The following is a 27,997-nucleotide window of genomic DNA, read 5'->3' on the forward strand; positions in this document are numbered from 1 at the left end:
AAAATTAATATTTGGAATAAAATAAATCATAATGTGGTGAATTAATAAAGTTCTTGGAATTAATAAATGTAATGTCAACATTTCCTTTGGTGAGGCACTGCCTACCCTGCCTACCCTGACCGCACGTCCCTGGCTGACGCAAGAGTGAAGAATGAGGAAGCATCATGAGTTTTTTTTTTTTTTTTTTTTGCAGGAAAACACAATTACAAAAAGGCAATACAAAATCACCTAAAATGACTAAATAACAGAGCACAACTCTATAAAAAGAAAACAGAAAACAAATATACAGGCGCTGCGATGGAAATCGCATCCTCTCGAGTATTTTGAATATTTTGAACTCAAAAACAAAGTGGAGCTGAATCCAAATTCAGTGAGTTTTATTGATAAAAATAAATAAAAATTCAAACACAAAGAACAGAGAACCAGGTAGCCTACAGAATAAGTGTACCAAACAAAACATCCATGAAGGAAAATGACTCGAACATCAGAAACACTGGGCTATAAATTCATAAAGGCTAACAGGCTAACAAGGGGCTGATCAAAATGAGGGTAACTATGGAAACAAATAATGTAGACAATGCAACAATAAGGGAAAACAGGAATTAAGGGAATACAGGAATATTTTCAGGATTACAATGGTTTCACTTTAAATTTAGTATTTTGACAATAACCTCGGATGAACGTATTTAAATTCTTGCTTGTGTTCAGGAAGTTGCAGTGACTGAAACAGTGTCAATTTATGTTTGAAAGGAGTAAAGCCTGTGTTCAGGCTTGTAAGAAATTGTAGTCTGCCTCGACCCAGATTCCACTCCTAAATATATTTTAGAATGAGCTCGTCCCCAAAATGGCTTAATTATCATATAGATTAAGGCAGTCAAGTTATATTGTTTCTTGACCATTTGGGTTGATAACATCCTGAGCAAATGGTAGTCAATTGTAGAATGGGAATGGGTGTGGGACACAGAGAACCTTCTCAGACAATGGGGTGTCTCAACTTCATTAACATACAGACCACAGCTGTTACAACAAGGGCAACTTAATTTACATTAAGAGTTGTAAACTGTAACAGGATAAAAGGTTTAAGATTTGGATGTTCTGGGTTCATTCTGACGCCGGTGAACCCAAGGTGCTTTGTGTATCTTGCCACTGCTATGCTGTAATAAACTTCATTTTTGAGATCTTCGACGTCCACATCATTTTTTCTTACAGGCTATTAAGGAAATGCAATTTTGCCAAAGAAGAATGTTAACTTGAAATAGCTAAATGTTAACTTTAAATCAGCCTACTTTAGTGTAATATGTTACAATATTATTATGCTTAACGCTGAGAATTTGAATAATTGTAATGTGATGATCGGGTGCAGAATATCTAAATCAGAGAAAATCATAGATTCGAGTGGATCGCGAGTAGATGATTTATATTAACAGCAAATCAGTTGACGTTAGAACTGATCCACATATCTGTAAATGACAGCTGGTTCTGTTGCCAGTCATGACTATTGAGTAAATATTGCTTTTACTTAACTTTATTTACATGTGTGACCTTGAAGGAATCCAAAATTAATCAGATTACATTACTTTCATATTGTGGTGCTTGGATTACGTTACTGAATACCCTTTTTATGAAGTAATTTGTAACTGTAACAGAATACATTTTAAAAGTAACCCTTCCAACCCTATGTATGATTGTAATCCGGACGCACTACATCCGCCATTATCATGTGATCTACCAGCGTCAGCTACCTTGCTTTCACTGGCATTCAAAATCCTCTAGTAAAGGATCTAGTATCCTCCATTGTATGTACACTTCAGAATCTCGTCGGAAAAAGTAGGTCAACCGGGTACTTTTTGCCTACTCTTTTATGAGTACTGTAAATTCGGACATACTTCTTTTGTCACATACTGTTTTTTGCCTACTTAAGTAGGGAAGTATGCAATTTCGGATGCTGCCATTGAAAAAAAGAGGAAAAAATATATACATCCGGGTCTTCTAATAGTTTAAATTTCTTCAATAAACCAAGTGTTCTTCTTCCACTTTTCAATTTTAACATTCTTAAGGATTTACAGTAAATCTAAAATTCTTAAACAGAAACAGAAAACAATGGCTTTGTTTTAAGGCCAGGAAAGCTACAAGGTTAAAAAAAAAAGTGAAATATGCAAGAATGAATCGTTCACAATAAGATACATAATATGTATTTATAAAATAGAAATAGCGAATTTTCATTTCATGTCGACTTTAAACAGAAAAAAAAGTATAGAATGTTTCTTAACTTCTGATTCCATGCTGACTCCTGAAATCTGCAATCCATAGACAATGTCTTTTTGTGCATGAGTTAACTCTAGGTTACCAATAGGACGTTGATTGAATTCCTCACAGGTGTTCTGGAACCGGCATTCCCCAAGAGTTCAGGGTTTATGTGACGTAAAGTTGATCCTGCTTTCTGGAAATACCCCCCAGGTAGATGGTAATAGATTGTATCGTTAGAATCTGATGTGGACAATTTGCCAGCAGGCTTGGATAGAGTTGCAGAGGTGCTCCATCAATCCTCTTCCACCATTTTAAGGAGCATGTCCACCAACACTTAAAAAAAAGAGACCATAAATAACGCTTTCTTAAAATTCAGATTTTCCATTTTTACCATCCAAAATTATAATTTGTATGTTCTTTTTCACATATTCACATTATCTATTTAAATCATCTTGTTTATAATGATGTCAGTTTTGTGCTTTTTGAGTAAGAGTAAAGATTAGCTGTAAGGTTATGCCTTTTTTGGCCCATTGTAGGCTGTTTGTCCTTTCTTGAAATATCTCACCAAAAGTTTGTGTAGGTGTAACAGATATGTTGACCTTTGGTTTGCTTTAATGAGTCATATTGTTCATGTATATAATTTTGAATAGTCTCTCGTCATCATTTCCCCTTCTTGTTTTTTTCTTTTTTTTACTGGTTCATTGCTTATTAATTAGCATTTCTGTGTATACAATATAATCATAAATATTTATAGCCATTATGTGTGCCCTGTCTTGGGTCAAACATTTAATTTTCAACAGCTCACTGCCCTGTTTTGTTTCAGTTGGTTCTGTAGTCAGACCAGATTTATTTTCCCTCTGCAACAAACACAATCATCTTACTTTCAATGGGCCAATTTTAATTGTATCTAGTTCAAACTAATTGCTAAACTAATGGCCCATATCACAGAGAAAGAGATATAACAAGAGATTCTTTGTGTTAAGTTGCTTATAGAATGAGGAATACAGAAACATTTCAATAAAGTAACAATATGCAGTTTTAAAGTTGTTTGCAGAAAAACACATCCTGAGCAACTCTGGCCCTTGAGATCCACTTTCCTGTTTAGCTGTGTTTAACTGTGATCAGATTCATTTGCCTGTACCTTTCTAGTAATCCTGACAATGTGTTCTAGTATTATTGGTGTGTATTTACTTAAAGTGTGGTTCTACTATATGGACATTTACTTATGTTTTCATACACACTGAAACATACAATATTGACCAATATTGACGTATCGACAGCACTAAAATGTAGAGGCCGTGAGCCTGTGAGCCTGTCGCAGATATGAGCCTGTCGCAGATATATCGGTATTGGCGTTTATGACACAGATATGCCGCCGATATGAACTTTTACAGAACATATAATGCAGATAAAATGCTTGTAAATTGTGTAACTATGTAGTTTGTCCAGCAGAGCGCGCTCCATTGTTTGCTAATGGCGACCCAGGTTACTGTAGTAACACCAGCCAACCCTTTCACTTCAGTAAGGAGGTCTCTTCTTCTCTTCTTGCAATGCAGCAACAAATCTCAGACAGTAAACTGATGCCTCATTCTGCTTTGTAAAGGGCACTTTGCCACATCCAGGGTAAACACAGTGTGAGCCCATTCTGCATATAACGCTATGTTACAACATAAAGCAATATTCCAATAATTTATATAATTATAACACTTTATATAGAGCCATTTTGGATAATGAGTAGTTCCACGTTTAGTACATTTTGCTGACTACTTACTTAGGCCTATTTAAAATAGTATTTAAGTAAAAGTACTGTACATATGTAATTAAACATATTTTCATTATGGTATTATTACTTTTACTTTAGTAAAAAGATCTGAGTAGCCTACTTCCTCCACAAGTTATTTTTTATATAACGTGACTAAATAAAAAGACAAAGTCATTAGTGAAGATTATGCAACAGTATTTAGAATATAATTTACTGTAGAATAGTACATGCAATGCAAACTAGCTCAAATGTATAATTCTTGTTCTATCATTCACCCTGCCTCCATTATATATCTTTGTCACACAAGTGTTTGATCACCATATTTGAGTGATCATTGCAAAAAATGTGTTTATATATTTTATATTCTGTTTATGTATACGGTAACACTTTACAATAAGGTTCATTAGTTAACTACATTAGTTAACATTAACTAATAATGAACTGCACTTATACAGCATTTGTTCATCTTTGTTAATGTTAATTTCAACATTTACTAATACTTTATTAAAATCTTGTTAACATTAGGTAATGCACTATGAACTAACATGAACAAACAATGAACAGCTTTATTTTCATTAACTAACATTAACAAAGATTAACAAAAACAGTAGTAAATGTATTGCTCATTGTTAGTTCATGTTAGTTAATACATTTACTAATGTTTAATAAAGGAACCTTATTGTAAAGTGTTACCATGTATACTGTATTCTATATACAGTACCAGTCAAAAGTTTGTACACACGAATGGGAAAGTGTGTCCAAACCTTTGACTGGTACTGTACTATAATATGCACATAAATAATATTGCTACTGTATTATAATATACACATAAATAATATCGGCCGATATATATCGTTATCAGGCTTTTTTACTCCCTAATATCGGTATTGGCCCCAAAAAATCCATATCGGTCGGGCTCTTCTAAAATGTAAATTATTTATGTATGAACAACTTTTAGACACAAATGTGTATGAATCCTTATTTAATATCAATATTAAAATCGTAACATTACTATTTTGATTCTATTGTATTGTTGTATATAAATGAAATTATGTTTTCAATCACATTTATTAAATGCAGTTTAATTTTATATAAATAACATTTCGCTCCGCTCGGTGACTTCTGCTGCAAACTCGTTTTGAAAGATTACATGTTAAAAAAGTCTACACTTTAAAACCTTAAAATGAATAGGATTTCTGTAATTGTTTAACCATTGTTTATCATGAATATTTTTTGTTTTGTTGCTGTGGAACACAATAGGCGTTTTCTCAGTATAGTCCTATGCTGGGACTGACAATAGAATCATAAAATATGGCAAAAACATAAATTCACAAAAGTAATACATTTATTTTTGTGCGCTGTAAACCACGTCTTCAGAATCCATAATTGTGAGGAATTGACCAAAATTTAATTCTTTATTCAGCGATCTTCATCTCCATTCTCAGTAAAGACCACAAACGTAAAATCCAGTTGATGGCAGTGATATAAAATGCTCGCTGGCTCTCATCTGCTTCGTAACCGATTGCGACGTTGTGTTTTGGGTGATGTATGTTTAAAGGGGTCCAGAACTGAGAAATTAAAATTCCATTGATCTTTTGACATTTAAGAGGTCATGGAATGTTCTACTTTATTACTTAATAAGGTAGCTAAACACCGCCTCTGCAGAAGAAGATCAATGCCTGCTTCTTGATTCACGCATGTAGTAGGTAAATAACGAGAGAGGAAAGCGCAGGTCTATGCAGAAACCAATCGATAAAGATGCCTTCGAGGACAACACGACGCTGTGCAGTGCCAAGTTGTGGGAAAAAACAGTCTTTGCATTGCCTTCCTTCTGATCCCAACATTAGGAAAGAGTGGATGAACTTTATTTTTAATGAAGTTCCAGACCGTAGATTCGTTTACAAACAAGGCACAATTCGACGCAGGATTTTCAGAAAGATTGAAACTAAAAGACGATGCTGAGCCGACTATATTGGATCCGACAGTAATGGTCGCACCACTAAGTATGAAAAACTGAGAAATACACATATACACTGACGAGAGTATCATATCATTAACGAGAACTGACAAACACTAAGGGCCCTATTTCAACGATCTAAGCACATGGTCAAAAGCGCATGATGCAAGTGCAGTTAGGGCGTGTCCGAATCCACTTTTGCTAGTTTAATGATGGGAAAAATTGTCAGTGTGCATGGTCTAAAAGGCTTGTCCCTATTCTCTTAATGAGTAATGGGTGTGTTTTGGGTGTAACGTGCAATAAACCAATTAGAGTCTCATCTCCCATTCCCTTTAATAGCCAGTTGCACTCGCGCCATGGCGGATTGCTATATTTACATGGTGGAATGTGCATGCGGAAAGACTGAATACTTCTCCAGAGAGGAAACGGATCTGCTTGTGCGCAAGGTTCAAGCGGCCAAGCAGACCATCTACGGGACTAGCCGGATTCCACCATATCTTTATGTACACAATAATAATCTTTTATATTGTAATCCTTTTATTTTTAGATTTGCCATATTTATGTGCTGCTGCACGTAAAAAGTCTGCCCTGTGTGTGTAATAAGCAGAGTGTACGCATATTGTGCACCCGTCTATAGGCGCATATTACTAATGCGCCCTTTAAATGACAAAAAAAATTATAATACTGCGCCAATTACTTTAGACCAGGTTTTTGTTGGTCAATGCCTCAGTCTATTTCAGTTGCCTCAAAATAGCAACGCACCAACAATGAGCCTGAACACACCTTGTTTCAGACCAACACGCCCATGGGCGAACAGATGGGCGCGAATGCATTTGCTATTTAAACAACGTGGCGCAGGATGTGAAAATTATAACTGTGTCGGGCTGAAACTAGCAAAAAATATTTGCGTCGTGCCTCCAGGAAAATGGATCTCGAGTTGCCAGAATTGCCCACTGCGGGTATAGGGAAAGTGATGCTGCTTTTTCACTACTTCCAAAAAGTCTGTTTATGTAAAGTTACATGTAACGTTACGCATCACTAATCACATAATTAAAGGATGAGGTGATGGCCCACTTGTTTTATGTAACTTTATTTGTGTGATAGGGTCTTACCTCCTGCCGTTGGTCTTTGGAAGGGCTCAAATAAACGGCATGCATTGATGAGCTCTTCTAGCTGTTTGGGACAATCTGTAGGAAGTGGCTCCATGACCTTCTCTACACACACTTTTTGATAGATCTGACTATGGGAAGAACAGTCTAAAAACACAGGCACAGAACATTTAAGTAATGTATAGGGAAACACAAATACAGTATGTAAAAGATAAACAGAAGAGTTTATTTATTTTTTTATCAAAATTGATTGTAGTGGTGATACACACCTTTAAAAGGAACATCTCGTGTTGTAATTTCCCACAAGACAATGCCAAAACTAAAAGGAGCATGTACAGTAAGTAACAGTCATTCTTTATTTTAATAAGATACACATTTGATATTTGAGTTAGTGTGCCGTACCTGTAGATCTCACATGCCTTGTCGTAAGGATGGTTGATATTCTGAAGCTGTTGTGGAGAGCTGTAATGGAAAGCACTGTTCTTTTTGGATTTATTCTTCTGAAGAGAAGTTTCTGTTCTTGTCAGCTCAAAACCTCCCAACTTTAGAAACATACAAATGAGCAAATACACATAACATAAAAATTAGGATGAAACCCCAACAAGTAATATTCCCTTTAGGTTTAGCTTAGGTTATGTTAAGTGTCATTTAGAGTTTGATTGAATAAATATCTGTCAAAAAATTATATAAGTTCTCTAAGAAGTTTTTTGTACTTTTTGATGCCCAAGACCTCCAAATATGATGAATCCTTATAAAATATAACACTATATTTTCTTAAGTATAAAGAAAAAAATATATATTAATAAGATATAACAAAGCCAAAATTTTCACTTTCCACTGATTCCTGGACTAGGAATTCTCCAATTTCCCCAATTTATATTTTAAAATGTTATTTTCCTGGGTGTTGATTGGTCATTACAACATTCCAGCCCTGCTGATATAAACAATGAATTCAGTAACAGAAAACGTCTCGGGTTACAACTGTAACATTACGTCTACTACGACACTTTGGAGAGCGCCCTTAGCGTATCGCATCTGAAGTATGAATGAAACTAATCCAATCCTGATTGGTGCTAGCCTGGAAATCCAGATCCAAATCTGAAAGATTAAGGGTCTGGCATCTACTAATAAACCCCATATGCTTAGCTACCAGCGGAGCTAACTGGTAGAGATTAGACTCTTGCCGTATCCGATCAGCAAAACAGCAAAAACGTCCTTCTTGCAAAGGAAGGATTCGAGTGCCGTCTTCTGTTCCTCTTTTGATAAAAAGCCAAGTCTAACTTGTTCATTGTAGCGGCTAAAGCCGTTTCAAACAACTGGTGTTCATCCATAGCCATCTTGCAATGTTTACTAATAACTTTGACGTCACAGCACTGTCGTCATCTGTTTAGCTCGCCTCTGGCCCGCCTATATCACATAACCCGATGTGATTGGTGCAGTTTGGATACAAGGGCATATTTAATGAGCATCATTACTCAACGCCGAGAGTAACTCGCTGAGCAAATTCAATTTGTGCTCTCGCGAGAACTCTGGATTTCCAGGGTAGATTGGTGCTGTGTCATGACATAACATGTGACTGCATACACAGAAGCTACAAAGGGTCATGTTTCCAACTGCCCGGTCATGTAGATTTGCCTTGTACAACATTAGGAGGATCAGGCCCTTCCTATCAGAGCATGCTACACAACTCCTTGTCCAAGCGCTAGTTCTATCCAGACTGGACTATTGTAATGCTCTCCTGGCTGGTCTTCCAGCTTGCACGGTCAAACCTCTGCAACTGATCCAGAATTCTGCAGCCAGAGTGGTCTTTAACGAGCCGAAGAGAGCACGTCACTCCTCTCCTCACAAAATTGTACTGGTTGCCAGTTGCCGCTTGCATCAAATTCAAGTCACTGACGTTTGCCTACAGAAAAACCACTGGCTCTGCTCCCTTTTACTTAAACTCATTACTTCAGACTTATGTGCCATCCAGAAACTTGCGCTCTGCAAGCGAACAACGTCTTGTGGTGCCATCTCAAAGAGGCACAAAATCTCTTTCTCTGACCTTTACCATTACTGTTCCCTGCTGGTGGAATTATCTGCCTAACTCAACCAGAGCTGCTGAGTCCGTAGCCACGTTCAAGAAACGGCTGAGCAAACTCCAGGCACCCATGAGATATAGAGAGCACCTGAAGATCTCCTACTCTCCTCAGAGAAGTAATGGCTAATAAAAAAGCTACCTTGAGGGAAGGTTCTTGGCTTCAGCCGACTCCAGAGGTTCGAAGGGGGCCTCGACCAGCCCTTCAAGAACCACTGCCAGGTCCAATGTGGGAACTCTGGTACGAGCCGCAGGTCTCATCCTCCAAACCCCACGGAGGAAACGTACGACCAGCTGATGTCTCCCCAGAGGCCCATCACCCAGAGGAGCGTGGAAAGCCGCAATGGCAACCAAGTACACCTTGACTGTGGATGGGGTAAGAACAGCTGAGAGGCGATCTTGGAGGAGCTCCAGTACTGAAGCCAACCGGGCAGTTAACTGGGTCCACCTCACGCTCTCTACACCAAGTGGAAACACATTCCACTTTAAGCCACTTTAGGTACAATCTCCTCGTGGAAGGAGCTCTGGAACTGAGTATGGTCTCTACTCAGAGGGATCTGCCAAGGCTGGCCTGCCAGGAGTGCTATGATGTCTGAAAACCATACCCGGGCCGGCCAGTACGGGGCAACTAGAAGTAGGCTGATCCCGTCTCAACGGACCCTCTTCAGAACTCCCGGGAGCAGAGCGATCAGGGGAAAAGCGTACAGGCGTAGCCTCGGCCACGTATGTACCATGGCATCCACACCCAATGGGGCTGGATGGGTGAGAGAAAACCACAGTGGACAGTGGGGTGTCCCTCGAGATGCGAGCAAATCCACTTCCACTGGGCCGAACCTCTCGCATATCGACTTCACCACCTTGGTGTGAAGTCTACATTCCCTGGGCCTCAGCCCCTACCTTGACAGGATGTCTGCTCTCTGATTCTGGACCCCTGGGACGTGCATTGCTCTGAGAGATTACAGTTTCCCCTGGGACAACAGGAGGATTTGATGCGCCAATCTGGATAGAGCGCACAGTCTCAGAACCCCCTGATGAATCAAATAGGAGACCCCCGACACATTGTCTGCGTGGTGACCCCTGAGGTCTGGGAAAGCTCCTCAGAGTCCTGCCATCCATGACTGCGCTCCAGCCCGCGAGGGAGGCGTCTGTCAAAGCGACTTTCTGGCGAAATGACGCTCCCAGCACGGGGCCTTGGGACAGAAACCAAGCTTTTTTCCACATAAGTTGGGAACTAAGGCATCTGCGCATGTAACCCTGATCATGCAGAATGGGTTCCCCCAGGCCAAATGGAATGGACGCTGCTGCCATGAGCCCTAACACTCTCTGAAAATGTTTTACAGTGATGGCTTCGCCTAGCTTTATACTGGTCTCCGTGGCCAGGATGGACTCGATTCATGCAGGAGACAATTGTGCCCGCATCGTGACCGAGTCCCACACCACTCCCATGAATTTGGTTCTCTGGGCTGGTGCCAACACACTTTTTTTCGTGTTGAATCTCAACCCCAGGCTCTGGATGTGGGCAAGGACGAAATCTTGATGCTGAACTGACAGCTCTTGTGACTGGGCCATAATAAGCCAGTCGTCAATATAATTTAGCACCCTGATACCCTGAAACCTCGGCGGAGCTAGAGCTGCATCCATGCAGTTGGTAAACGTGCGAGGGGAGATAGCTAGGCCAAACGGAAGAACCCAATATTGGAACGTTTCGCCCCCGAAAGTGAACCTTAGGAACCTCCTGTGAGATGGAAGGATGGATATGTGGAAGTATGCGTCCCTTAGATCCATCGTGACCAACCAATTCTCAGATTTGATCTGACTCACGATGATGGGAATAGTGAGCATCTTGAACCTGAATCTCCTCAAGAGACCGATTCAAATGCCTTAGATCTAAAATTGGCGCAACCCTCCATCCTTCTTGAGAAGTATGAAGTAGCGGCCGCAGAACCCGGACTCCCTGTCCGGCGGAGGAACACGCTCTATGGCCTCTTTTATCAGTAGGGAATTTACTTCCTGTTCCAATGCCTGACCCTGCACTGGGTCGACTGCAGTCCACACCAACCCGTTGAATTTCGGTGGGCGTAATCGAAGCCTGTATCCCTTCTCTATTGTGTGCATGACCCAAGGAGAAATATTTGGCAGGTCTTGCCTTGCTTTGAAATATTCTACTAAGGGAACCAGCCTCTCGAGACTGATTTGGGGTATTATTCGAGATTCATTCTCGATCCCTTAAGCGGTTCTCTGGCAGGGTTTGGTCGAAACGATTTTCGATGTGCGGATGGAACACTGCATTCGCTGCTGATCATTTTAATTCCTCAGAATTAAGTGCAGCCATAAACACTGGATAAGTGAAAAAACGGTCTGAATGGTAGGCTGAATTAAAATATCTAACTTAAAGTCAGATAATATTCCATTTTAATTTCTAAGAATGAAATGCAGCCATAATCACCAGACAATATTGTTTTAATATTTATTTATCTCGTAATCTACACGCTGCCTCGGCAAACGCGAGATTCGAGCCGTTACAATATATTTGGCTATCATCCCTCGAGAAGGAATTCAACAGGTGGGAGGCTGAAACATCCGACGGCGCATGGATGTATGAGCACCGAGATATTTCTCAATGAACACTGCCAGCACCCTCAGGAGCTGACTGTGAATGCCTCGCACCCAAACAGTATTATTTCACAGATAGTGTGTGTCCCTTTTATTGCAGACCCGTAATCTACGCGCTGCCTCGGCAAACGCGAGATCCTAGTCGTTCACAATATATTTGGCTTTCATCTCTTGAGAAGAAAGTCAATGGGCGCGAGGCTGAAACACCCGAAAATGCACGGCTGTGCGTGTCAAGATATTTCTCAATGAACACAGCCAACACCCTCAGGAGCTGACTGTGCATGCCGTGCTGCCTTGGCAAATGCGAGATCCAAGCCACTATAGATTCTGTATTGCAATGCAGACTTTAATCTACGCACTGCCTCGGCAACGCGAGATCCCAGCCATAGAATATTTATTGCAGATTAGACCCGTAATCTACGCGCTGCCTCGGCAAATGCGAAATGCGAGATCCGAGCCACTAGATTCTATATTGCAATACAGACCTTTAGTTGGGACAGTTCTTATGGGACAAACAACACCAAATAGGACAGACAGTTTGACACAGAGCACTTGCTGAAGAGCAAAAAGCTAACTCTGTTGTGTGTCGGCGTCCCTTTGTAGCTTCCGTGTATGCCGTCACATGTTACGTCATGACGCAGCACCAATCAGGATTGGATTAGTTTCATTCATACTTCAGATGCGTTACGCTAAGGGTGTTCCCCAAAGTGTCGTAGCCAGTTTACCTAGCTATTGTGTACATCCAGTGGTTAAAGTTTCCCTGTTAAAACCCTTTCCAAAGAGCAGCCATTCCAAACGATACAAAGGACGTACAACAAGTTCACTCTGGCTATCAAGAGATACTCATGCCCGCTGAGTACTAATCCCATTCCCAGTTAAATGGTAATGGCGGACTTGGGTTAAATCCAGGGTTAAAGTGGGATGTGAGTTATGTTTAACAAAAACATGTTGTGCTTAAATTATGGCAATATTGTGAAAGAGAAAATAAATTACCTTCACTCTGTAGCCAGCTGCCACTAGAAAACTGCAGCTTCTGATGGAACCATGCACTTTAAACTTTTCTTCTGACTGATGCAATCTGTATTGTGCAAAGGACAAAGGAGTTCCTTCACTATAGTATTTAATAGGGATGGGCATTCGATTAAATTTTATTAGTCGATTGTCGAGAGACTATCGATTAATCATTAATATTTTTATAATAAAATTCATTATTTAACTTTTATAATTCAAAAATGCAATTAATACAAAATACAGCGTGTTTTTCCTTTACACAACCTTTATTACAAGATCAACTTGTGGCAGACAGTTAAACTACGTTCAGTTAGGCAAACCGAACATATATGCGCGTGCATATGCGGTGCTCTAAAGCAGCGGAACCTGCAGCTGCGAGCCGGCGTTCTTAAACAGAGACCTCATTTGTTCCAAAATAATAATAATAAAAAAGAATCATGTTAAATAATAACTTAAACAAAAAATATAATAATACTTAGATCTGACAGGTGTTGTAAAGTTTTCTTTCCTCGTAGCAGAGACCAGGAGACAGTTGGGATCGCGTTCAACGGAAGTTATTCTTTATTGAGAACTCCGCTGTACGTTGCTGTAGTACTTCCAACATGATCTAACTCTAATACAGTATGCATTGTAGTTATATACATTCCAAGGGGGAGGGATTACATAGAGGTGGAGATTCTGAACAAAGCATGCAAATTAAGTATACAGGTTAAGGTAACACCCTAGACTGAGGGTCTAGCCCATCCTAATTCAATCAGCATAAGGCTCCAAGAGCCATTTGGGTCCGAAAGCCATTTGCAGAACAAAAGGTGAGATTCTCAGTGAATCATTCGTGTGCTAATCCCATCAGTCTGACAATAAGGAGAGAACAGAAATTGCAACTTTGCTGAGATCTTAACCTTAAAAGATTCTTTACCATGATGTTATGTACAGAAGCATATTTTAAATAGATTCTTAAATTTGTAACCCTTCAGTCCCCCGTTTGAGAGTTCTTAAAAACTCTGACAAAATACAAATTTAGACACTTAAAAGTTCATTCTTGTAACTTGAAAAAGTTACAGGCACAAGCATGATCTGTGTTGTTCATCTGTAATTGCATGCTGACACAGAAACAAAACATGCAATTATGGTCCGTGAAGTCCTTACGAGTAATAGTCTTTTCTGGTTGAAAACTGTTATTTCCTTGTGCTGGACGTGAGTCATTTGTTGGTTGACACACTTGATGTTAACAGGTTTCCGAACCATGAAGAGTTATCTTCAGTCATATGTTGTAAGATCAAGAATGTCTTCTTGTAGTTTGTTCAAGTTCTCTGATGGATGACTGAAGTTCCCGTAGGTCTCTGCGTTGTGTATTTTTCTTTCTTCTTTTGTGATAGTTCGTTCAGCAGTGGGTCTAGTTGTCGTCTTGAGGTTGTGGCTTCATATGCAGATGAGACGGTCGTTGCATATGGGTCTCAGGACAAGTGTTTATCTGCACAGAGTAAGAAAGAAAACAAGAGACGACAAAGCAGTATTTCTTCAAACACTAGGGTTGTAGCAGTATTTGTTTAAATACGGGTTGTATCGTTTTCAGAGTCTGCTTTTGTTGTTTCATTCTTTCCCTATTTCTTAATTTATTTGACACCTATGGACCAGTGAGGTGGGGATAAGAGGGGGGATGAGGAAATCTTCACCACATGGCTGACCCCCGAGGCCTGTTGCACTTCGGTTCTTCTATGGGCTCCGCACTGATCTGTGTGTCCTATTCTGTCCCTGTTGTGTGCACACTGTAGAGTGTGTGAGAAAATTGGCACATTTCCATTCTCCAGTGAAACATCAGTCCTAGTAGGCATCATAACAGAGGATGGTTGTCTGATTGTAATGTTCTGCGGTATAACATTTAAGGCTGTGAGTATACTGAATGTCCCCCAAACAAAGGCTGTGACAGTCAATAAGTCTTTCGTCTTTGTTGTAAGTTACTGGGGAGATTAAGCAATCACAGCCCAAATGGTTAACACCTCAAAAAGGTTACCCACGAGTCCAATGACGAGGGGAGGGGTTGCTTCAAAGTAGCAAACAAATGTAGTAAAAGCTGCATAACATTGTTAACTTGTCTTAAGTTATTTTTGTTTTTTCTACATTCTTTTCCAAAATGTTTGTGCTTGCCACAGTAAGAACAACTGGCTTCTCTAGGACTTTTGCGTTTCTTTTTCTTCTCTGAGTTGACCATAACAGAAACTGCTGCAATTCTTACTCTCTCTTTGACATCAGAGTCTCTTTCCCAAGTAACTAAACTGTCCAAGTTGTCTTGCAGGGTTCTTGTACACCATGTGATGTTTAAGTAAGGCAACGCCTTTCTGTGTTCTGGCAAAAGACAATGAAACCATGTGCGAACCAAAGGGCCATTATCACCTAACACCTTCTCTGGCGTGTCAGCAATTCTGCTGTAAGCGGCAGCGGTCTGGCAAAATCTTTCTGTGTACTCACAAACAGTTTCACCCTTCTTCTGTACACAATTGGTAATTTTCGACCAATCGATTTTGGGTCCTAAGATATTCTTTAGGATTTTCAAAACACCTTCTCTCAAATCACCTTTACTGACATGTTGCAGTTCGGAATTGCTTACAGCACTTTCAAAATCATTGAATTCCGACTCAGTCAAGATCTGTAATATTAGCTGGGTGATTTCAGATAGAGACATTTCATAGAGCCGCATCTTTTTGGACAACTCTCTTCTAAACTCAGAAAAATTTCTTTGCACTGATGGCAAACTTTCAGCAAGTCTCTCCATGTCTTTAGGACCTAAAGGTGTTTTGACTGCTTGTACCTGAAGTATGGGGGTTGCAAATGGAACTGTATCAACACCTTTTCCCTGAGACTTTTGTCTAGCTCCACACACTTCAACTGCATTTACATCTGCATTGACATTGTCCTCTATTCTATCAAAAGACTGTAAATCAGGATAGCTTTCATCTGACAGTTGGTCTTCTAAATCACATTTGGTTGAGGCTTTGTTATGGCCCACCTTTGTCTTGAGACAGGACATGTGAGTCTGCAATTGTTTGTTCTGATCGTTTAACTTTAGCAATACACTGAGCTTGTTCTTGTGCAATGGATAAGCTAAATTCTCTGTGACAACAGATAATGCCTTTCACATTTTTCTTCCTGATACATGCACCCAACACTTTCTTGCAATCTTCAATTGACCATACTTTGTCTGCATCAATGTCAAATTTCCTTGTTAAATTCAATCTGACTTGCTCAGTCACTATTGTGTCCATGTGCTCTGATAACAAAGACTTAAACTCATTGTCTGTCCATAACGGTGTAGCTCGTCCAGCTTTTTCAGTTGTGGGAAATAGTCTCGCATTCCTTCTAACCATTTTGTGAGTTCCTTTGTTACTTCACAATCACAAAACACCAAAACTTCTCTCTACTGTCTTACAAACAGAGGGTACAATCTTGTTAACACAGCTTAACTATTGTTAACTTTCCAAATTACCACACTTAACTTCCCTGCCGACAAGAACAGAGGATCAACAGAAATAACTAGCACGTAAAGCTAATTCTTCTCTGCCTAAAGCAAAGGATACCAACTATTAGCACTTGATGTTAACTTTCTCTAGCTTACAGATAGGTCTTCTCTAGCAAGAGCATACACACAATATTAACATGTAACTGTTAATCTTCCCTGCCAACAACAGAGGATAAATTTCATCTCTAAAAGAAAAACTTTTTTAGAGGCTCATCTTTAGTTACTCTACAGCTGTTTAACTACTTCTCTGAACGGCGCAGAGGAAAAACACATTTGTACTGGTCTGCATTGGTTCTTTGAATGGAGTGAAACTCACCGAATCGTTGGTTGTACAGAAAAAAATTCGTCTGGAACTCAGTCAGCTTTGTTGAGATCTTTGAGCTTGAAGTTTCAAGATTCAGTCTGGAACTCAGTCAGGCATTGAGATCTTTTTGGAGCTTGAAGTTTTCAATCTGGAGGAAGCTGGAAAGATTCAGTCTGGCAATCTTTGTCAGATCTTTTGTTGAGCTTGAAGTTTTAAGATTCAGTTCTTTGAGCTTGAAGTTCTTTGAGTTTCCTTTTTCTCCATCCGGTTCACGGCACCATCTGTTGTAAAGTTTTCTTTCATCGAAGCAGAGACCAGGAGACAGTTGGGATCGCGTTCAACGGAAGTTATTCTTTATTGAGAACTCCGCTGTACGTTGCTGTAGTACAGTGGTTCTCAACCTCTCCTGCAGGGACCCCCTGACAGGCCATGTTTCTGTTTTAACCCTTAAATGGCACACCTGATTCAATTAATTAAAGGCTTTATGAGTAGTTGACTAATTGATTAATTGACTAATTCCTACTCTTCCTACTCTAATAACTACTCATTAATTGAATCAGGTGTGCCATTTCAGGGTTAAAACAGAAACATGGCCTGTCAGGGGGTCCCTGCAGGAGAGGTTGAGAACCACTGCTGTAGTACTTCCAACATGATCTAACTCTAATACAGTATGCATTGTAGTTATATACATTCCAAGGGGGAGGGATTACATAGAGGTGGAGATTCTGAACAAAGCATGCAAATTAAGTATACAGGTTAAGGTAACACCCTAGACTGAGGGTCTGGCCCATCCTAATTCAATCAGCATAAGGCTCCAAGAGCCATTTGGGTCAGAAATCCATTTGCAGAACAAAAGGTGAGATTCTCAGTGAATCATTTGTGTGCTAATCCCATCAGTCTGACAATAAGGAGAGAACAGAAATTGCAACTTTGCTGAGATCTTAACCTTAAAAGATTCTTTACCATGATGTTATGTACAGAAGCATATTTGAAATAGATTCTTAAATTTGTAACCCTTCACAGGTTTTGTCAAAATGTAACTCAAAACTATCCAAGCCAGAAGAAAGAGGGTGAGAGATATTAGCCTTCCTGACAATTGGGCTAACTTAACAAATTAGGCTACTTAAAGCCTTGTGAAAAATAACTAACTTTAGTAACTCGCATACAACTTCTGCACCAGTCTACTGATTTTAGTTATCAGAAATATAAGCATGTTGACATGATCTGGGGTCAGACGCGACCGCAACCTGGTGACCGTCAGTCCAGCCGCCGAAAACACCCGCTCTGAGGGGACCAGTGTTGGGAGTAACGCGTTACAAAAGTAATGTATTACAGTAACTTATTACTTTTTGTTGTAACGCAGTAGTGTAAGGCATTACTAATCAATTTTCAGTAATATTTTACTCGGTACATGTTCAGTAACGCTTGCGTTACAACACACTTTTAGCCCAAAATTTAATTGTTCAAAAAAAAAAAAAAAAAAAAAAACAGGGGAAAAAACAGCCAGACCGCGAGACATTAACAAATGAAAAATGCCTAAGTTATTACATGTTCGTGGTCAGTCAATAGCCGCGTGTGGTGTCCAAGTTTGTAAATAACGACTAAATGACAGCTTCTGATATATTTGTATGGCGATTTATTTCATCCATCTCCCTCTTGCTGGTGTACCTTTGTATTGTGTGACATAGTCCAGTAAAAGCGTGTGTAGGACAGGTTTAGCAGGAGTGCCGCGAGGCATGATTTCGGTCTCTGTGATCGCGCTGGCCAGTGGAAAAGCGGCTAATAATGAGAATATGGTAGAAGAAGACTGTACATTCGCGGGATGGACATATGCGCATTACTCTGTTTGTTCTGTGTTTTCTTTCTAACCAGAGAGCAGTATGTTTTCTTTCGTTTTGAATTGCTCTGTTTAAAAGTAGACATGTCTGACTGTGAGGCAAGTAGACTCTGAGTTTCGGTTCATTTATGAGACGCGCTTCAATTCACGCGCGGGCGCCTCCGTGCCCTGATTATCTCGTCTACTATATTTACTTCTTATTTATTAAATCATTATCCAAGCAATTGGTTGATGAAACATTGATTAAAATTAAGATACAATTAATACAAAACGAAATTCACTTTAAAGAAAGGCTTTGTGCTTTCTGTTTGAGGTCTCTGTGAAAGTTTTAAAGCAGTCTTTTAGTGCCGCTTTCAGAGCGCTCACGTCCGTAACTGAGAACTGACACGACCATTGTTTTTTCCTCATAAATGCGAAAAATAAAATAAAATAAAATAAAATGAATATATTATGTTCTGTGGAGAGCCAACCCTTCTTCATCCGGTGGGTAGTATTAATTTTGGTTTGCTTAGCGTAATTCACAGAATTACTAAAAAATATTTTGCTACCTAAACGTTAAAGATTTTTTTGTGTCACGCATGCATACATGTCTATTTCCCTCATATTAAATATAAAATGCATGTGTGTAGATTGATATTTTTCTAATATCTGGTCTCCTTTATTAAGGGAGTAGCCTATGGATATATAAACAGTCGTTTCAATATATTGGTATTAAATGCATTTTCTGAGAATTTATATTTCACGTTTTTACAGCAAATGTCAGGTCCACGCTGGAATTGCTCAATTTTAAAGAATTTATTCTCAACTAGTTTTGTGGTGTAGGTCCGTATTTTATAATGTTAATTTCAAATAATACTAATAGTAATTTAAAGATGTGGTAGCTTTGGATCTGGACGGGAAGGATAACTCTGGGAATTGGAAGGGGGAGTTCTGCCTTCTCACACCGCGCACCGTGACACAGGTTCGTGGATCTGAGTGTCGCGGTTTCATATAACATATCTTTACAGCCCTAGTCATTTTAGAATGTTAAGTTCTACTTCTGTAGTTATTTTGGTGAAAGTAACTCGAAAGTAATACAGGAGTAATGTAACGCATTACAATTCTGAGACAGTAATATTGTAAGGTAAAGAATTACTTTTAAATAACAGTAACAAGTAATGTATAATGTATTACAGTTTGGAAGTAACTTGCACAACACTGGAGGGGACTGACGTTGCCGGGATGCACAGGTACCTCCGCGCTAACTTGGCCAGCCCGGGGAACCTTATGTATATATACAATATTTAAGGGCAGAATATTTATCTCAATGAACTTGCAGATCCCTTGGGTAATTTTCTCTGCTCGTTGTGCATCACAGCTCTGAGTCCGTGCTAACGCCGACTTGATGCTAGGTTGAGACTGAGAGCAGGAAGCACCGCCACCGACATTAACCAGGGACGGATGCACTTTGTTTAAGTGGTACATCATTTGAGTCGTGGCCGTGTTGTACTTATACACGGCATCGCAATGTTTGCAGTGAACTATTTCGCTTTTTAAATCAAAATGGTCCCACGCCACACTTCGCTGTGACCTCTTCATGATTATTCTTTTGAAATTAAAACGGAAGATCACAGATAACCGAGTATGGTGTCAGATATTGCCCCCAGGTGGTAAAATGTTTAATTGCTACCACACAGTGAAATTCATTTAATTGCTTCAAGACTCACACTACGCAACGCAAACTGCATTAGATAAAAAAAAATGCATTAGATTAATCGATAACAAATTAACGTGATCGACGAAATTCTTAACAATCAATTATCGATCGTAGATTAATCATGCCCATCCCTAGTATTTAAGAACTTTGTTTTTAGTCAAGAGACATAAATGAGAATAAATTAACTGGATTTCTACCTGTAGAGCCCCTGTGCTGCATCCAGACACATTTGAGTCTTTCTATCCCAGGGCAGATTGCTATTACTGTCCAGGACTTGTCGAAGACTACCCTTCTCACAGTATTCCATGACTATCAAGTAACTTGGATTTGGTCCTGTAAGAAAACAATGACAATCAGATCAAAAGCAGACAAATCTTTGAACTCAAAAGTTCAATCTTTGAAAATAGATTTTAATTAGATTAGCATACCATTCTCATCCTGGACACAGATACCAAACATTCTTAAGATATTTGGTGACTCAAAGCGCTTCATGGTCTCCACCTCCTTGTTAAAGAGACTCCTCAACTCACTGGAGAGAATGAACAAATACAACAAAGAAATTTTAGTTTTTTAATCAGTCAAGATGTTGATTGCAACCATATAAGGGGCTTTCGCACCGGATAGTTCTAGAAACTTAGTTCTAGGAACTAACCACCGGAGTGGTTCCCCCGAGAACTAATGGTTCCTCCAGGAACGTTTTCTGGTTGCATTCTCACTGCCAGTAGGAACTCTGAAGTGATGTAAGCCACGCTCGTTGTTGTGACTTTTATTTTGATGGCGCTGCAGACCTTTATTTTGACGGCGGCAGCGCTGAGAATGACTGAGCCTGAGCAAACAAACGGTGCTCGCATTCTCCGTGTTCATTAGTTTACGATCTGTCTAACACGTTATTAGATAGAACTGTTATACATAGAAAGTAGATAGTAAATGAAAAGTTATTAGCGTATGGTGTGTGGTTGATGTCCAGTGTTGCTAACTGAGCAGAAATAAATGATCATGTTTAGCTTGGTCCCCTCAAAGTTGCGTTGAATTTTCTCCTCAGCGTAAAGATTAAGAGGCCCATCTATCACTGTTTTCCATGTCTGTAGAGTTCGTTTCTGGAGTAAATATATAGGCTATAATCTGTGTGTTTACAAAGCTTTTTAAAAAATGGCGGGTGCTGGTGTTTCGCGTGTGTTCTGCCAATCCACGTACACTAACGTCACGTATAGTTCCTATAGTGCTGGTTCGTTCCTAGTTCCTGCGGTACGAACACGCCGATATCCAGGTACTTCTGCCAATAGTTCTAGGAACAATGAAAAGGTTCCTCCGGTGCGAAAGCCCCTATAGACTGGTCTCACTCATAATAAAAATGTAATGGCATGATAACATTTGACCACAAAATATATTTTATTACTATTATGGAACAGTTTCCCATAGAGTCTGCCTTTACCATCTACCTGGGGCTGGGGTTGGTGTTCAGCGGACATGAGTATCTCTTGATAGCCACAGTGAACTTGTTGTACATCCCTTTGTATAGTTCGGAATGGCTGCACTTCAGAATTGGTTTAGCAGGGAAACTGTAGGTCAGCTCTTCTGGTTTAATCTCTCTAATGTCCTGCAGATGAAGGCAGGGTTTTTTCACTGCCAACAAATAACAAATAAAACTGTTCAGTTTAGCAACCAATCTAAATATTAATTCTAATTAAATAATACAACTTTTGTCTCCCAAATCAAAGTCACGTGGTGCAACCAACATGGAAACAAAAGTAACAAAATATAAAATTATGTGTGTCTGGGTCAGTAAGTATGTTGAAACATATTTTATGACAAGAAAATTTAGTTCAGGTTGTAAAATGTCATGTAGTCCAACTCTTAATTGATATTTATGAATTAATAATTCATGATATACAGTGTATACATGCATACATTTCTTTCTTTTTTGTGGACAGTTTTATTAACCAACTTGTTTGTACTTACATGACTCCAGGATGTCTTTAATGTCCTGCACATCTCTTTGCGTTTGGTCAACTGTCGTGCTTATTTTGTTGCTCTTCTGGACTAAAGACTGGAGCACTATTAGAAGGAAAATGTATACCATGTAAAACGCAGTTGTATCCTACAAAGTAGCCATTTCAATCCAATTCAAATCCATAGAACATTAAATTTAAGTAGCCTATAACTTACAATTCCGAAATTCCAGAGAGTCACTCTGCCTGTCGTCTTCATCTTCCCGTCGCCTTGTTGCTTCTTGAAACACTTTCTCTATACTCCCTCTGTGCTCAAACTGAAGCGCTAGAGAAAGTAACTGAGCCGCATCGTTCAGCCTTTCATTTAGGCCGTTGAACTCCTCGCCGAGTTCATACGCTTTTGTGATACGTTTAATATAGCTGAAGGAAGTGTATTTCCTTACCACCATCTCTGCTGACTCCAGAGTGAGTTTAAGTTGTTTAAGTCCATTTATAACCTGTTCAGGCTCACTCCCAAAGCCATGAACCTTCACAGCTTCCACAAGCTTAGCCAGAGTGGACACGCGGTCGGCTAAACGCTTGCAGCGCTTCTTGTTGGCCTGGACCTCCCCACACAGGGCGTACAGTTTTTCTGCAATGGCCAGTATTGGTTCTATGATGTCCATCGTAGCTGGAAATAAATTAATTTAAAAATAAATATTTCTAAGGTTAAGTGTCTTGGATGGCGGAAGCATGATGTCAAGTTGTCACAATGGAAATCTACTGTTTACTGACTGATTTGTGAAAGATGCTTTATTTTGAAAAATAAAATAAACTCTAAAGCAAACAAATCCAGTACAGATTATTTAACTGGTAAATTTGCAATAATGTCAACAGTAAAAATTAAACACAAACCAATTTGTTAAACAAAAATGGAAGATAAAAAAAAAAAAACGGTGACTAATACTAAATACCTTATAGAACATCTAGGTTACTATCCCTAATGGAGGGAACAGATACGCTACGTCAGAACTGACCTGACGAATTGGGATCTCGCCTGAGAGCCCAATCACCTTGGAGTGTAAAGTAAACAAGCCAATGCACAATGGCGTGCGAGATTTGCATCGCGAAGCGGATATATAAGGAAGTACGCGTGTGATCGTACTTCAAACTTTGTGCCGAGGAGCCGAGACGGTGTGTGCTGGCCGTTCAGCAGTGGAACAGCAATTGTGGCGACAGACGTCAGAACAAAACAGTACAATTGCTGCCCCTTCCAGCTCCCTGCGTGAGCCACCTAATCCCACCACACTTGCTGGGGCGGAGAAAGGACAGGGCTTTATGCAGGGAGAGTTGACAACTGCTGCTGTTGACCACACAGTGAGACTATTGGATAACACTGGGAAAAGTACCTATGGAAAGGGATGCTACGGAGACCACTTCCTGCCCGTAGGGAGGTGTCATGTGGGGATTACACATATGGACTGGCCAACATACGTGTGCTCAGACGAGGTGGAGTCCCCTCTGATATGCCCCGATCTAGTTCCTCTGCTGGCCAACAAAGGGGCTACTTCGATATGGATACTCAACATATGGAGTGCTACATATGAAGGTCTCTGTGGTAGATTCAGCCTAGCTAGGGTGAAGTCAATACCGAGCAGAGACGGAAGAGTGTACTCTGCCAAGGGAAAGACACAGGACTGCTGATTGGGAAGCCGTTCCGTGGAAGAATACATATGTGGGATCACCTGTAGGGGAATCACAACACATGGGCACCTAGTGGGCTGACTTTCTGGGCATACACATGAGTGCTAGACCTAGCATCGGACGCCTTCGCCGTGTCTGACCGCTGAGGGTGCTGGAGGAACTCCATGCAGGGTTCGCCAGGGAACTCACCTGTAGAGCAAATAAGTACACGTATCCGGTCCTAAGAGGGGAATGGCGCTGCAAGCGAGACACCGAGCGGGTCCAAAGCATTAATGGCTACTTGTGGCAAGTACACAGGAGTACACAGGCTCTACACGGAGGTTGTAAAACCTCACAAATGTGTTGGGTGTCACCCGCAGCTCTACAAATGTCTGCTGTCTGCTAGCGAGGCGCCGTGCAGATTCCAACATTTTGGGTCGAATGAGCCCTCACCCCCAGGGGGTATAACTGATCTTGGGCTTGGTAGCCTGGAAGACAGCCTTTCTCCAGTCCTTCTTGCAGTAAGGAAAGCACAGCTCTATCACAAGGATCATTGGTAAAAAGTCAAGTCAAGTCACCTTCATTTATATAGCGCTTTTAACAATATAGATTGTTTCAAAGCAGCTTTACAGTGATAATAGGAAATTAAAGTAACAGAGATTGTTTTGGCTTTACAGCAGCTCTAGAATAAAGTTATTATCCAGATAAAGTTAGTTTTTGATTGATTCACTTCCGTTGCAAAGATCATTAGTTATTAACTTACCGCTTACACAACATCGTTTTAACTGAAAACAGAAAACAGTGTTTGGTGGCTCGAGAACAAGGTTTGATTTTAATAATGTATTAGTAAATGTTATAATTAATCTCTTTGACCTAGCATACACATAACACATTATAGACTTTTATAATTCAATGTTAGGCTGCATAGATTAGCTCAGCCGGAACCGGGAACAGTTCCCATAAATCCTGATGTACTCGTTACATCATAAGATGAATGGCTTCTATGCTAATATTAGTTTCTCTGTTTATCCCGAGGTTTACTGCAGTCCACCGGATCCAGGCTGTATCCAGATCTGATGAAGGACCTACACCTGGACGTGACGACAGCACAGTCCTGAAATGTAAACTAGTATCTCCCCTGTGAAGGCCCCCCACCTCCTCCCCTCCCTTTACCTATCTACAGATAAAGCGTTGTCGGGATAATTCCGGTTCGCGTGGCTACGCAGAACCGATACAAATTCTGTATTATAAATTTTAAGGCCAGACAAGTAGTTTGTTGAGGGTTGGTTTGTAGGGAAGGATTACACGCCTGCGAACATATATTCAAACGCGCATACCTATAGACTGAACTCGTAATATGCATGTGCATGCCATCTGCGTTCTCACTTGTTCGCGTTTTTGAAGTTTGCGCAGAAAGAACTTAAGAGTTTTCTGTTAAAACGGTGTCATGTTAGCGGCCCCTAAGTTAATAACTAATGATCGTTGCGACTGAAGTGAATCAATCAAACTAACTTTAGCTGGACAATAGCTTTATTCTAGAGCTGCTATAAAGCCAAAACAATCTCTGTTACTTTAATTTCCTATTATTAATCTAAAGCCGCTTTGGAACAATCTACATTGTTAAAAGCGCTATATAAATGAAGATGACTTGACTTGACTGAAACAACAATTCGGCCTTTACTTCAGTGAGGATTTCAGGATTTAATTTGTTTGGGTCAGAGTCATAGGCGGTGATCCCATGGGTTCTCGGGGGCTTGAGCACCCACGGAAATGGTCGAGCACCAACGGAAAAACACAAGATATTCTCCATTCATTTTAACCAATTATAATAATAATAAAAAATAATTGCAGATTTTAGGGCCCTTTCACACCTACCTTGTTTGGTCTGGATTTTCGGACTTTTTTACAGGTGTGAAACCTCCCCCGGACCACGGTCCGGACCAAACAGACGAAATTTGGTCCGACGAAAAGAGGTAGTCTCGGTCCGGATCAAACTGAACAAAGGTTTGGTTCATTTCTAGTGTGAAAGCATTTTCTGTATGGTTCAGACTTTCAGACCATTTACAGGAAGTTCCGGTGGTTCTCGCAGGATTGCTTGCAGTCTTCTCCTCCTTTCCTGCCGGCAACAATAAAATGTTCCTACAACGAGGACGTTCATTTGGCGAATTTGAACTAGCCTCTAGTATAGGTGGTGCTGCAGGTAGTAATTCCGTAATAAAAACAGTATAGTGGTAACGATATGCGTCTGTTTATTCATTCTTGTCAACGTTTTTTTTTTCTTTTTTTCCATTCGTCAAAGTTACCCGCCGAACTGACAATACGCTGACGTCAGACGCATGTCCGTTTACAAACCAATCAATGTAAAGAAGCAGCCCACATAGATGATGATGACAGGACGCAAGTATGTCATGTAAAGTTCTTTAGTGCGCTCGCATAACTGCAATGTGAAACCAATCCAAAACTTACCGAATATATAAAATGTATCAAAACATGAACTTTGGTTCGGACCTTGGTGCAGACTTTCAGGTGTGAAAACGCCCTTAGACACGACTTTCTTCTCATTTTTTATAGTTCATTTGAAGCTGTTTCTATGGCATTATTTTAATCACAGATGTCAAGAGCGCATTATTGTAACGCGAGAGAGCATCCATGTAACAAATCTCTCCACTCGCAGGCGGATTTCTTTCACTAGCGGACAAAACTGGATGTGCACTCTAGGGGTGTGAACCGACACTGGTCTCACGGTTCGGTTCGATTACGATTATCATGTCATTGATTCAGTCCAATTTGATATCACGATGCATCACAATGCACCGCATCCTCAATTTTAAATTTGTGTGTGTGTGCTCGCCTGTTCGGGAAGTCGCAGTGACAGAAATTAGGCAGCGATCGTGACTGTCAGTGCTTCCTTACATACCCGCTTCACAGGGTGTAATGCAAAGCTCGCACGCCAAAATGGCTTATTAGTTTACACTCGAAGGTAATTGGGCTCTCAGGCGAGTTCTCAATTCTTCAGTTCAGTTCAGTTCTGACGTAATGTCGAACGTGCCTGACTGATAGGGAACTGAATATACAGAAATATATCCATCATGATAATCTCCCCATGACAAGATATATCTTTTTTCAGATATCAAATGTTTATCAGATTACCTTTAAACCTACTTCTCCTTTGCTTTTCTACAGCTATATTTTCACTTGACAACTTCAGTCTATATAGCTAACAGAGGTTCATAGGGTGTAAAGGTTTTACAGTTTTATTATACAGGAGGCATCAAAGCAGGTTAAATTTGAAATGCATGTTTAATGGCTTTCATTGTTGCTTCTGAATGAAGAAATTAAACAAATGCAATCATGGAAAAACAAACTTCAGAGAAAAGTAAAGGCAATACATGTCAAAAACGTAGAATGTTTTATGGCATCTATTCTCATGCATTATAATGAAAGGAGAAGTGAAACTTACAAAATCAAATCAATGCGCACCATTTTCTCGTTCCTGTTAGAAGCACTATTCTTGTCATAATAAATGTTTCCAATGAAAGGTATACTACCATAAAATAATTGAAGAAAGTTAACTATCATTGAAAACTACTTCATTACTGCATGTTAAAATGAGACTACCTTGTCTCTCAAAAAGAAACCCAGAAAACCAGGGAAGTTACTTTCACAATCGCATGAAGCAGAAACCACAAACAGGAAGTTCGTTGAGAAATCTTCTTTCATTTTGAGCTTGCCACTGCATTTGCAACACATCATCAGCTAAAAATCATGTTTCCCTTCATACCTAAACATTTTATATGGAGTAATCTAGACTTCTTTGTTGACTTTGTCCTGGTAATCCTTTCCAGCCTTTGTACACTTGTGTCTTTGTATTTAAAAGCTTATATAACAGGTAAAGCAGAGCCCAACTTTTCTTACAAACCCTCCAAAATACTTTTAGACTGAATCAAAACAGATACCTCAGACACTTCAGAGTTATTGCACTGACATAATAATCGTAATTTTTAAAGAAAAACAGAAGTAAACATATTATGATTATGGCACAATGACTGTAAAAAAACTAAAAAACAATTACAAAATACATTATAAATGTAAATACATAACTTATACTTACGTTTAAGTTACCTTATCTTGTCAAAACTGGCAAAAACCCTATTCAGTCTGACACAGGAATGTGAAAACAGCTAGTTTCAGTCAGGGGCAAGGCCAGACATGTTCAAGGGGCTGGGCCTTCATAAAACAGGGAGGGCAAAGTGTAGAGT

At 39.9% G+C, this 27,997-nt stretch overlaps 1 protein-coding gene across 2 annotated transcripts; it reads right to left on the reverse strand.

Moving 5' to 3' along the window:
* Positions 1-360: 360 nt before the first annotated feature.
* Positions 361-27,989, reverse strand: LOC311070883 (mixed lineage kinase domain-like protein). Of its 2 annotated transcripts, none has more exons than XM_084094983.1 (11): positions 27,850-27,989; positions 22,294-22,746; positions 22,087-22,182; positions 21,567-21,750; positions 20,556-20,656; positions 20,325-20,460; positions 12,759-12,843; positions 7,478-7,617; positions 7,345-7,394; positions 7,079-7,222; positions 361-2,580 (listed from the first exon to the last, which is right to left on the reverse strand). In XM_084094983.1, exons 2-11 carry the CDS (start codon positions 22,739-22,741, stop codon positions 2,540-2,542), a joined length of 1,425 nt encoding a protein of 474 aa, XP_083951109.1. In that variant the 5' UTR covers positions 22,742-22,746; positions 27,850-27,989; the 3' UTR covers positions 361-2,539. The 2 variants fall into 2 exon arrangements, with proteins under 2 accessions (XP_083951109.1, XP_083951108.1); XM_084094982.1 differs by lacking the exon at positions 27,850-27,989 and adding an exon at positions 27,199-27,386.
* Between the last annotated feature and the right edge of the window lie 8 nt (positions 27,990-27,997).

Source organism: Abramis brama (genome assembly GCF_963993115.1).
Source record: "Abramis brama genome assembly, chromosome: 20".
In the NCBI taxonomy this organism is placed as follows: Eukaryota; Metazoa; Chordata; class Actinopteri; order Cypriniformes; family Leuciscidae; genus Abramis; species Abramis brama.